This window comes from Nymphaea colorata, chromosome 5, assembly GCF_008831285.2.
Source record: "Nymphaea colorata isolate Beijing-Zhang1983 chromosome 5, ASM883128v2, whole genome shotgun sequence".
NCBI classification, from domain to species: Eukaryota; Viridiplantae; Streptophyta; class Magnoliopsida; order Nymphaeales; family Nymphaeaceae; genus Nymphaea; species Nymphaea colorata.
Window position 1 is genome coordinate 26,911,615 of NC_045142.1, and position 11,482 is coordinate 26,923,096.

Here is an 11,482-nt window from a genome sequence, read left to right on the forward strand (position 1 = left end):
AAAAAAAATATTTAGAGGTGTCCTTTTCATAATTCAACTGCATATATTCGTACAAGATCCAGTGAATTCAAAATAATTCGAACACAGCCGGATCAAAATAACAACAATGGCATCTTCTTTTTCTGTTTGTTTTTACTTATCTTTTCTTTTTCTCCAATGTTAAATCAATTTTCGGACATACGTTATTAAATTTACGCATCGATTCTTGTAGTGCTGAACAGAAACGATATGTAGAAAAGACCACCCAAGTTCTGAATTCCAGCATCCAGCCTAACCCCACTTGAGCTCTTGGACTCTGGCGAGGCAGTCGCTTTGAACTCTGAATTTACAAGGCCAGGCAAAGAACTTCAATCTTAACCGTAATTAGACCACCTGTGTTCACATAAGATCTCGGAAATAATTTTCATTGGAATTTTGATGGAAAGGGCACATAGAACAACATGAAACGCCAACCTGCTATTTTTCAAAAAGAAATTTGTCGTGTGTGATTATGGCTCGAAGGCTATCATCTTTGCAGTTGATCTGCAACAATCCTGATGTGGGGATATCGTTGGCAGCTCTAATACTTGTCTCTTCCATTGACGGGGTGAAAGGAGTGGCCCACGATCAAGGTGCAACGTTTAATGAAGATGGTCTGTTTGATAAGTTGGTGGCCACTTTGTCACTTTGTCTGAAAAAAGAAGGCCCCGGTGATGCTTATCAGAGCGAATCGCGAATTCAAAAGGGAAGGAACAAATTCTCAAGGAATTTTAATGGAGTTCACACCTGAATGCGTGCCCACAAGGGAGTTTTGGATGGAGACTCAAGAGCTCTGATTGAGTAATGTGACACTTCGATTGACCACCTTCTTACTTAGCAGGTTCCATTGACGGCCGTGAGGGATTCCCCTGAAATTAAACTTTCTTTTCTTCTTCCAAATCCAGTCCACCTGGCATCATCTGGCTCCTAGTTGATCATCCCGACCAAACCAAGTTGACTTTCTACCAGAAGCCAAAATACATAAAATGATTTGGTTCTGGAAGTAGATCGAAGCATTGCTGTAATGTTCACTGCCATTGATTCGATGGCAGGCTTCCAATGCGCTGGAGAATTCTGTGGAGAGGTTGCGTCTAGTTAGGGATGGAAAAGAACAACCGAAACATTCGGAAAAAATCGTTTCTGCATGTGTTTCAACAGCGTCAAGCGCAAGCTCAACATGTCCGAACGGAGAAAGTTCACTTGGCTGCCATGACATTATACTGCTGCAACCTTTCGGTTCTGCTATCTTTCTTCATCGAGATCTACCATTACATTGTCGATCTGTCATCCTCTCTTCAACAGGTCTCAGGAGGATTTTCCTCACTCGAGCCACACTTGCCTAAAACAGCCAAATTAATTAAGAACCGGATACAGAGAAGATTTCATTAAATTGTTAATTGTGGTTCTTGTAGAATGAAACAATTACACACATAATGAGTGTGCACTTTCACCAACACTATCAGGTTCTCTCCCAATCCACCGGAAAGAAAAAAAAAAATCCCTTCTCAGCAAGAAATTTAATGTTTGAAAAAGATGGCTGTGAGCCTTCCTTTCTAATGAAAGTGCTTCTCAACCCTTTTTGTTTTTTTTTTTTCTGGACGACAGACCTTGCAATAAGGAAAATGATTCACCGAATTTCAGGAGAAACACACTTTTAAAAAGTAGGAAAATACTTTCATGTTGAATGTTGCCGATTGTCTGCATGCAAAGTAGGGCAGCAAGGGATGCATTTGTCTGTCTCGAATCCCAAGGCCGTGCAAATGCAAGAAGTGAGGAAGACGAAGGTATGCCAAGTACGGTTAAATATTTCAAAATTTCATGGCAAACTCATCTTATCTTGCCACAGAAGAGTCCGGACAACTTACCCTGCCATTTGGCAGTTCCATGATTGAATATTTGGTAACTGGCTATGACAGATGAGGGACGCCATTGGTTGAGCCAGACTGACATAAGAAGAGTCAATGGCCTTCAATGAATGGAAATATTTTTTATCAAATTTAGTATCCTTTTGTTGGACTTACGGGTTCAATTAGTACAATGAATTGACCATAGTCCATCAATGATTTGCCTTTGAGTCTTAGCTAAGATATGTTTAGTGCGTAGCATGCCAAGCTATTGTACACAACGCACCGATCAACATATCTACAGCAAATGGCTGCTCATTGACTATACTTAGTTGATGCCACCAATTCCTCTTTTATTCTGAATCTGCTGACTTGGCTGATTTCTTGTTGCTGATTGTTTTTGCAGTTCATACCTTTGAACACCGCTTAAAGGAGGCGAGAAGTTTTTCCAAGCCAGCGCCCACGCACGCTTTGCTTCACAGAACATTGCCAAATTTTATCTGAAAAAAAAAAAAAAACAACTCATTTTACGATTCAATATCTGAGATTTTCAGGAAAAAAGAAGCTGAGTCTCAGACCTGCAACTTTTTCTTCTGAAATGTTTTGTGACTGTCAATCGTCAAATCGATGGTAACATAAAGGAAGAAAACAAGTTACGAAGAAAGAATTTCGAAATGGTGGTGGAGAGGTTGAAGAAATTGGTGAAAATTCAGGGAGTTTCGCAGTATGAGAAGTTCTGCATTTACGTCATTCAAACGCTCTTCTTTTTCTCTAGAAAGACTGCGATTTTTCAGGAAAAAAGAAGCTGAGTCTCACACCTGCAACTTTTTCTTCTGAAATGTTTTGTAACTGTCAACCGTCAAATCGATGGTAACATAAAGGAAGAAAACAAGTTACGAAGAAAGTGTTTCGAAATGGTGGAAGAAATTGGTGAAAATTCAGCGAGTTTCGAAGGTCTGCATTTACGTCATTCAAACGGTCTTCTTTTTCTCTAGAAAGACTGCGATTTTTCATGAAAAAAAGAAGCTGAGTCTCACACCTGCAACTTTTTCTTCGGAAATGTTTTGTAACTGTCAATTGTCAAATCGATGTTATCATAAAGGAAGAAAACAAGTTACGAAGAAAGTGTTTCCAAATGGTGGTGGAGAGGTTGAAGAAATTGGTGAAAATTCAGTGAGTTTCTCAGTACGAGAAGTTCTGCATTTACGTCATTCAAACGCTCTTCTTTTTCTCTAGAAAGGCTGCGTTTATTATATCGATAGGATCACCCAAAAAGAATGAAACAAAATAAAAAAAAAATTACAAACTCAAGAAGTATGAAGAGATGAGCGATAAGGGTACTAAGCGAGTAAGACCACATGAAATCATAATAATTAAGATGAAGGAAACGTAAAACAGATGTTTCAGCATCCTAAAGCAGCATTACTGCCCTTCTAAATTAAGGATATTCTGAAAGATGATGTTGCAGACAAGTCTCCTGTTCCACTGATCTATGAATACTAGTGCTCAAAATGTTGCCACTGCTTAACTATCGTGGATGTGTTGGTGTCTTCCGTACCACAAAGTTTCGAGACTCTTCTGACTTGTCTCTAGGAGCTTCTTGTTAAACGTCGTTGGTTGGCACCATGACCAAAGCAAACTTATTGAAGAGATACATGGAACGTGTTAAGCAGGAATTCGCTGCATCTAAGAAATTTAAGTGCATGTCCTCGTACACTGTGCTTGGCTCATCTAGGAATTTTGTTCAAACAAATCTGTGTACATATGGCTGGCTTCATTACATGTCAGTTGCAGCCTCCATAGAATTGAGCTCAGGTGACTCTCTGTTCAAGTCACCAGAAGACCACATGCATCTCACGTCAATCTTGTGTGAATCATGAGTATATTGGTGACAACACACTTGGCACTAGATGAAGAACTCTCACAGCTGAGCAACTCAGTAGAGTGAAAAATAGTGGCAACACAGGACCAGGGCCACATCACATGTAGGTGGAGAGAGGCAGAGGGCCCCCTTCCTTGCGAGAAACTAGTACAACTACATATAAAATTATCTTTTCAGCAGCCTCTCAAATGAAAAATTACAGCCTGGTGCTCCTTCTGACTTAGATTGTTGAACCAATGCAAATTGGATGCACTCTTTACCGTATCTAATTTATCAGATGTTTACATGTTTGGATTTGAATACCAATAAAAGGAAAGTCTATACCATATTTGAATATGATTTTTAATTTCGGAATATGAATGTGAACCTGATCAAACTTTTTTTTTTCTTATGCATTCAATTTTGGAATCTAACAAAAAAAAAACACGGAATCTGAACGGCATTATGATATGTTAAGGATAGGCCTCTAAAAAGTATAGATATAGGATAGGATATTTATTTGAAATCGAATCCGAATGCATATTTATTTAAAAAGACATCTGAATCTGACTAGACGTCATTTCATCTAATTTCAAGTTCCTGTCTGTGCTGTTCTTTTTAAGCGATTAGGTGGAACGTCCGATTCGAATACGATGCATTGACAGTATTTCAATACGTGCCCACGAATGCTTCACTATCCGAAACATATAAAAGGGTGGTGAACAAATTAAGGTGCTCAGATGCATTTGCTGTCTGAGTTTTCGGTGAGTTGGAAGCATAATTGAGCGGTAATTCAGGTCAACGGAATGCTTCTACCAGTTAACCGATTCTCTCTCGTCCCCGAAACTTTCTCTTCAAAGAAAGGTTGCCGGAGATCGCCGATTGACCGCCGGAAGGGTTCAGGCTGGACGTCCCTTAATTGTGGCGATTCTTTTGTCCTGTGGTTCCTTTCCTTCTACCCAGGCCACCAGATTAATGGCGATACAGGGTGAGCCAGTCAGACTTCTCGTCAATATTGTCACGCACGTCTGCGGCTGCCTCTTTGGTCTTGCCCCGCTCAAATTCCATCAACTCGTAGCCCGTCAACCAGAGTGCTCTTCTCCTCTCCTGCTTACGAATACGATGGTAGCTGCTTTTTCATTAACTAAAACACTGAAGAAAACACTGTTCTTCTAATATAGAAGATCATCTTCTTAATTTTTCCTCTCTCTCTCTCTTTCTCCCCAACTGGTTTTTGCTTATAAACAAGGTAGTTGTGGCCATGAGAAATGAAAATGCTACAGCGATACCATTAGATAAGCGATTCAATCGCTCCTTCTTGTGCTTCACGTTGTATACGGTGCCTGACAGCCCAAAAGTTTAGGATTTATTGCCACTGAATATACAGCTAAAACTGCCTGAACAAGAATACAGATCCCTTGTTTTGGGAGTTCATAAAGAGCCTATTACTATGAAAACTAAACCGATCAATTTAATCAGAAGAACAAAAATCTTAGGAGTTTTCCACTTTTTCTATTGTAGTTAGGAAGGTAAAATTGAAACCTACCATCGTTTCATTAATTACATAGGGTGGTCGTTTAAGGAGAAGTTCAGTTTGGTTGAATATCCAATTAGGTGTATGATCAATTCCACCGTTAATGTTAAGAAATCAATTGGCAGTAAATAAATGTTGATATTTGATGGCGATGTGAAAGAAGAAGGGAAGAAAGAACAATTTAATTAGTGAAGAAAGAGGTTACAAGGAGGAGGTGCTTACAATGAGGAGAAGAGGACTCCACTGCCCAAATGTGAAAGCTCTAAAACTATTTATATCGTGATTAGGATCGTTCCATATATGATTAATTACTAGTAGGTGAGGGGTTTATTAATGTAGATTGGTGAATTACATCAATCATGATGGTTGGGAGTAGTGATTCTTCTCTATATTAATCTTTAGCTGGACGCCTCTTTAACAGAGAGGACCAAGTGAAAATCTCCAGCGATCTAATGTTTACAATATGGATCCAGATGGACTCACTGCCTGGCCAAATCTAAGTTATAATCTGGAGTTCATCAATGCCGATATAATTCCAAGGGCACAAGATAGATTTTAAGAAAGCAAGTTCAAATGAATTAATCACGTAGAGAATCGAGTCCTCTTAAGTACTTGTGATGTTTAAGTCCTTTGAGGAAAAACTTGGTTTGGTGGAGGTTGGTCCTCCCTTCAAGGGTTGAACAAAGGCTAGAAGAGAAAAGTCTGGTCAAAGTCAAAAAATCAAACATTCTAGAAAGCCACTTTTTAATTCCAGACCTTCTTCCGCAGAACTATCTTGGCTTGTAGTAGGCAATCAAAGCCAAATGGGTTCATGATACTCACAAAAAATACTAACTTTATGTGGTTATTCTACTACCAAGTCTTTTTTTTTTTCCTTTCTTTCTCTAAGATACGTATGCGATGCATGTAAGTGAAAGATAAAAGCAGTTTTAGTTAACATCGAAGACTAACTCATGTTGTTGTATATTGGATGTTGTGTGTTTGCTAAAATAATCAAAATTTATCTTTGAAAAACAACCATTAAATGAGTATGTTTACGGTGTAGAGATGGTTTAAGGGGGTTTTAGTGACAACAAATTTTTACATTTAGTCATCCAACGCACGGCAACATTGACTTTTCCTAAAAAATGGTACTGTCATTATATAGCAATTAAGGATGAAGAAGATGGGACGTAGTATAATTGGAATATGAGTGTGTATAAAAAATTGGTGCAGATGACCAAAATATTCTAACTTTTGAAAAAAAAAATCAAAAGCAAAATGAAAATATATATGCCCACTTCTTTTTATTAAAGAATTGGAAAAACAACTCAACCCCCATTTATTAATGCCTAATTGTTTCCTGCAGATGTGGCATCCTGCGGACTCCAGTTCATGAAGAGAGGGCCGCGTTTCCTAAGACCCCTCCTAAATTTCCGTGCCTGTTGAAACTGAACGGTGACGCGTTGTCCCAACCGCTAGCAGTTAGGTACTCAAAAGCGGAACACAGAATAAGAAAACTTTTTGAAAAAGATAAAAAAAAAAATTATAAAAAAGCATGCTAAAATGTCTCCTACTCGTTTTTTTGTTTTTTTTTTTTTTGACACTGACCGGGTATTCAACAAAGTTGGTAAAAAGACTAAAAAAATTAATCATAAGAACCTTTATCAAATTAAATTGGCATCTGATTGCTTACCGCATCTGGATTTTGTTGCTTAAGTTCGGCTAATGGGATTGGAACAGGAATTGAATATCGAATTACATCAAGTACACGGCACCCACCGGGTGGACCTAACCTTATAAATAGTCTTAAAAATTTGTGTCGCATTTGTGAAAAAGAAAGGGGATGGACGGTTCGAGGTAAAAGTCTTCAAACGGGAAACGGGGAAGAGACCGCGTACGAGTGGAGAATATAAAGGCAGGTATCTTCGTCTTCCTGTCTTGGTCTTCGCACTCCTCCAACCGGAAAGAGAGAGAGATACAGCGTCGTCATCTCTGACAGAGAGAGAGAGAGAGAGCGTTGCGCTTTGTGGGTGGTGCATCGATGTCGACGGGGACTGCGGTACAACGGACGCCCAGTCTGGCGAAGCGTCCTCCTCCCTCCTTCCGCCTCCGCAATCCCAGCCTCAACACCCTCCGGCTTCGCCGGATCTTCGACTCCTTCGACGAGAACGGCGACGGGGAGATTTCTGTGGACGAGCTCCGCCGGGCCTTCGGCCGGCTCGGGCTGGAGACCGACCGTTCGGAGCTCAAGGAGGTGGTCTGCTCAATCATGGGGATGGAGGCCAACGGGTCGCCGCTGTGCAGCCTCGATTTCGACGGGTTCGTGGCATTACACCGCTCGATAGGCGACGGGTTCTTCGGAAGCGGGGGAGACGGCGAGGGGGAGTGCGAGACGGACGAGTCGGACCTGTCGGAAGCGTTCAAGGTGTTCGACGAGGATGGGGACGGGGTGATATCGGCGCCGGAGCTGCAGTCGGTGCTGGGGAAGCTGGGTCTGGGCGACGGCTACGAGATCGAGGGGGTGCGCCAGATGATAAAGAGCGTGGACCGTAACCACGACGGACACGTCGATTTCCAGGAGTTCAAGATCATGATGCGCAACGTCGTCGCTAAGAGCAACTGATCACTCCGGAAATCTCCCAACCGGAACGAGTTCCTTCCTTCGCCCGTTTCCTTTAACTCTTGGATTAATAATCCCTTTTCATCTTGCCTTCTTCCTTTCTTCCCCTGTTTTTGCCAAGAAACTGCGATCTGATCTTGTTCTGGATCGGCTTAACCGTCGGCTGTTGAAATTGAACCATTCCAGTTTATGATTTCGTGTAACTTTGACTCTCTTCCTCCCCAATTGAATTCGTTTCTTCTGCCTCTCTTTCCATGTTTTGTCAACTTATGTAGCTTATAGCTGCTCAAATGTTACATCATTACAGGCGAAATTAGTGTATGACATAATGTTGACGAGGTATGCAAACTGCTTAGACCCTTTTCTTGTTCCACCTGCGTGTTGTTAATTATACTCGTTCCGAATGTATGTGTTGCTCATGTGCCCTTCTTCTTCCTCATAAGCTGCTTGCTTTCGCCGTCATGGTGATGATGGTGTAGGTTATGCCTGCCTTTTCGATACCACCAACTCCCCAGTTCTTTTATTACATGGTTACAAAGTTTCCGAGAACTCAGAATGGGGAGGTTGTTGCCCTACCATCGTGAATTCAAGGTAAGAAAAAATCGGAAAAATGAAATCCCAATGATGGGAGCTTTTCACGTGAGAAACTTAGAATGTTTTTCTTTTTTTTGGTAGAAAGGGACATCTGTTTCTTTTTCCATTTTCCGAATTTTTCCGTTCTTTTCGTTCCAAAACAAGGCCCATGTGCCAGTTTTTTAAACATCAACCACTCATCCAAATGAATCTGAAATAATCGATTCGCCTCCGAGGAAGGGCTTTTAGGCGTTAGGCATGAAAAAATCTCCATCCTGTGGAAAAATGAAAGAAAAGAGCGACGAAGAAAACCGGCTATGGCACTGACAGATTTATGATGCCAACAGCACAAGCTCGGACATCGACACATGGTTTATTCCTTCACAATGTCCCACCCGTGCATCTCTTTTTGCTTAACTCTTCGATACATGCGAACTTTCATTTTGATACAGGATCAACAATGAGGCAAGGTATGGAAATATGGAATTGGAGAAAATTCATTCCGGAAATCGGTGGAATGGGAAATTTGCTCCACATTCCATTTTTCCATCGTGTGTGATGGAATGGGACATTAACTCCAGAAAATTTTTTCCCTTGTTTGATTGAACGGGAAGCGTCATCTCCACTTTCCCCTCTCTTAAAAACACCCCAAAACTTTTTGACTCTTTCCCATCGGCTTCCTCTCTTCCCCAAAACCTGTCTCCTTCTGCAGACCCTGCCCACAATTGAGGAGACCCATTCCACTACTACCACCATCTTCTTGTTCTTCCTTTTCCTCACCGTGAAGCTTGAAGTTGCGGAGGACAAATGCCTGCAACCTCTTCCATGAGTTTGAGGGCAACGTACTTGGACATCAGGTATAATGAGGGATGGATTGCACGGTGATGATGAGTTCAATGTGTCGGCGAACCCTTTGAGGACTCATTTTCGACGAAGGCAGTGAGAATTTTCCGGCGATTTCCTTGGTCATACTCAAAGCACTCATTCGATCCATCAGTCTTTTTAAATGGGGAGACATCGTTGAGTTAGCTTAATGTGTTGGACTTGCTAAATTAGACTACGTCCTTGCGTTCTTCCACAATGCGAAAAAAAAAGTCATATGCCTTTTCATTTCTCACACCAAAAAAAAAAAAAAAGAAAAAAAAAATCCTCGAAGTCCTAATTGTGATCAAGAATGAATGCCTTCTCTTGACATTGCGAGACCTGATAGGCCCTTGTGATCAAGCCGAAGGTTTCAAGGTTTGAGACATGTATTGTCTTAAAAGATCACAACTGAGCAAACAAACAAGAAAACTGACCTTGTTGATGTCACTATGAGCCGGTTAAGTTTCCTAAACAAGCTCATAGTCTTGTTGCGTGACCGTAGCGTTTGACCTTAAAATAGAGGCACAGACCGACGATTGCTCAGATTCCACCGCTGCCGCTGGTACTGGCGCGTCGAGAAAAGCTCGGAGCCCGCGAGTCGACTAGCACCAAAAGCCGCGGTTCCTTTGCTCGCGCTCCGTTTTCCGTGCGCTTACGCGGTAAACACCTCCCAGTCGGACGCAGTATCGGCACTCCCCCGCGGGCTCCCAAAGAGAGAGAGCGAGAAGCAGAGAACCTTGCGGGAGGAAGGTGCGGCGTAACTTGTAGGGCTTCTGAATCCACCACCTTCCCCCTGCACTCTGTTGATCTCCGCGGGGCGTTGTTAAAAGGCGGCATCGGTCGATGCTCGGTTTCTTGTATGGGGACGTCCGACCGTCGCGAGGAAGAAGAGACGCGAACAACGCTCTGCGCCCCCAGATCTAGGGTTCCGGTTGCCCCGTTCAGAGACACCTCTTCCGAGATGAGCCAGCAGCAAGCCTACGGCTTCCGGCCGGTGACTCCAGATGCCGCTGCGGGTGCTCTCAAAGTCAGGGAGACTCCCCCGACGCCATTGTCAGTAGTTCCTTCCGGCGGAGATGAAGGTCTATCTTCGCCTTCTTCTCCACCGTCCGCGGACCAGCTGCCGGATGGGTGTCGAACTCCCTCCAGCGTGGTCTTTGACTCGTTTGCGCCCGGGCCGGACGACCTAAACATGGCGCCGAAACGGAATTCCAGATCCGGGAAGGCCTTCCGTGCCTTGAGTACCGCGGACATTTGGGGATCCCTGGGAAAGTCGAGGGTTTTCAGGGTCTTGCATTTTGATGATGATAATGATGACGACGACGTCGATGATGATGTTGACGGCAACGACAACGACAGCGACAATGGCCGTGAGAAGGCGACGGCCGGAAGACGGGAGGAAGTGGAGTTTCTACAGTTTGTTTACGAAGATCTCTTAAGGGCCATACTCTCGAATCAAGCCGATGACTGCATCGTGAAGAACGGCGACATTGCTAGCCCCAAAACTCCAAGATGCTTGAACGCCTGGATCAATGGTCTGGAGGATACGTGTCCTAACGCTCCGATCAAGCCAAGAAACCAAAGAGCTGTAGCGTCGGCTACATTTGGCTCCCTGTGTCGGAAGCTTGAGTTCTGAACCGGCAGCTTTGCTCTTTTCTACGTAAACCAGTCGTCAACGCAAGACTTGGAGGATGCAGCAGTTTGGGTCTTCTCCTTTCGGGCGAAACAGGGGCAAGGGCTTCGTGAAAAGCTGTATTCTAGTTTTGTGTTTCCATGGTGCTAAATTCTTCTTTTCAGTTTGTATGCCAGCTCTTGTAAATTATCCCTTCCACTGCTAGTTCTGATTGTATCTGAATCTAATTCTTCGGCCTCTTGGAATTATTTGCTTCCTACCTTTCTTCGACTGGTTGATATGCGTTGGTCTCGTATTCTCCAATCCTTTTCTCTAAAAAGATCGAAGAATAGGGGCGGGAAATCATAGAAACTCATTTTTTTCCAACGTGTGGGGATTTTTTGAGGGGACAAGTTTAATACCAGTGTACTCCAGGCACTCCTCGAACAGTACTTGAAACCATTTTATGGAACAACTAAATTCGTTCAGAAAAATTTTGCACAGTTCATGGTCGTTGTGCTTAATTCACCTCGCAAAGGAAATTCAAGAAGTGGACCTTTGAAAATCATGCACC

At 42.6% G+C, this 11,482-nt stretch overlaps 2 protein-coding genes across 2 annotated transcripts; both read left to right on the forward strand.

Annotated features, from left to right (window-relative positions):
- Window positions 1-7,140: 7,140 nt before the first annotated feature.
- LOC116254956 (probable calcium-binding protein CML43) lies at window positions 7,141-8,230 on the forward strand. Its single transcript, XM_031630635.2, has one exon. It carries the CDS (start codon window positions 7,281-7,283, stop codon window positions 7,860-7,862), a length of 582 nt encoding a protein of 193 aa, XP_031486495.1. The 5' UTR covers window positions 7,141-7,280; the 3' UTR covers window positions 7,863-8,230.
- A 992-nt stretch (window positions 8,231-9,222) lies between these two features.
- LOC116254954 (uncharacterized) lies at window positions 9,223-11,177 on the forward strand. Its single transcript, XM_031630633.2, has one exon. It carries the CDS (start codon window positions 10,156-10,158, stop codon window positions 10,930-10,932), a length of 777 nt encoding a protein of 258 aa, XP_031486493.1. The 5' UTR covers window positions 9,223-10,155; the 3' UTR covers window positions 10,933-11,177.
- The last annotated feature ends 305 nt before the right edge of the window (window positions 11,178-11,482 follow it).

Excerpts from the sequence above, each read along its gene's own strand:
- LOC116254956 (XM_031630635.2), top strand. The coding sequence starts at position 7,281 with ATGTCGACGGGGACTGCGGTACAACGGACGCCCAGTCTGGCGAAGCGT.
- LOC116254954 (XM_031630633.2), top strand. The coding sequence starts at position 10,156 with ATGGGGACGTCCGACCGTCGCGAGGAAGAAGAGACGCGAACAACGCTC.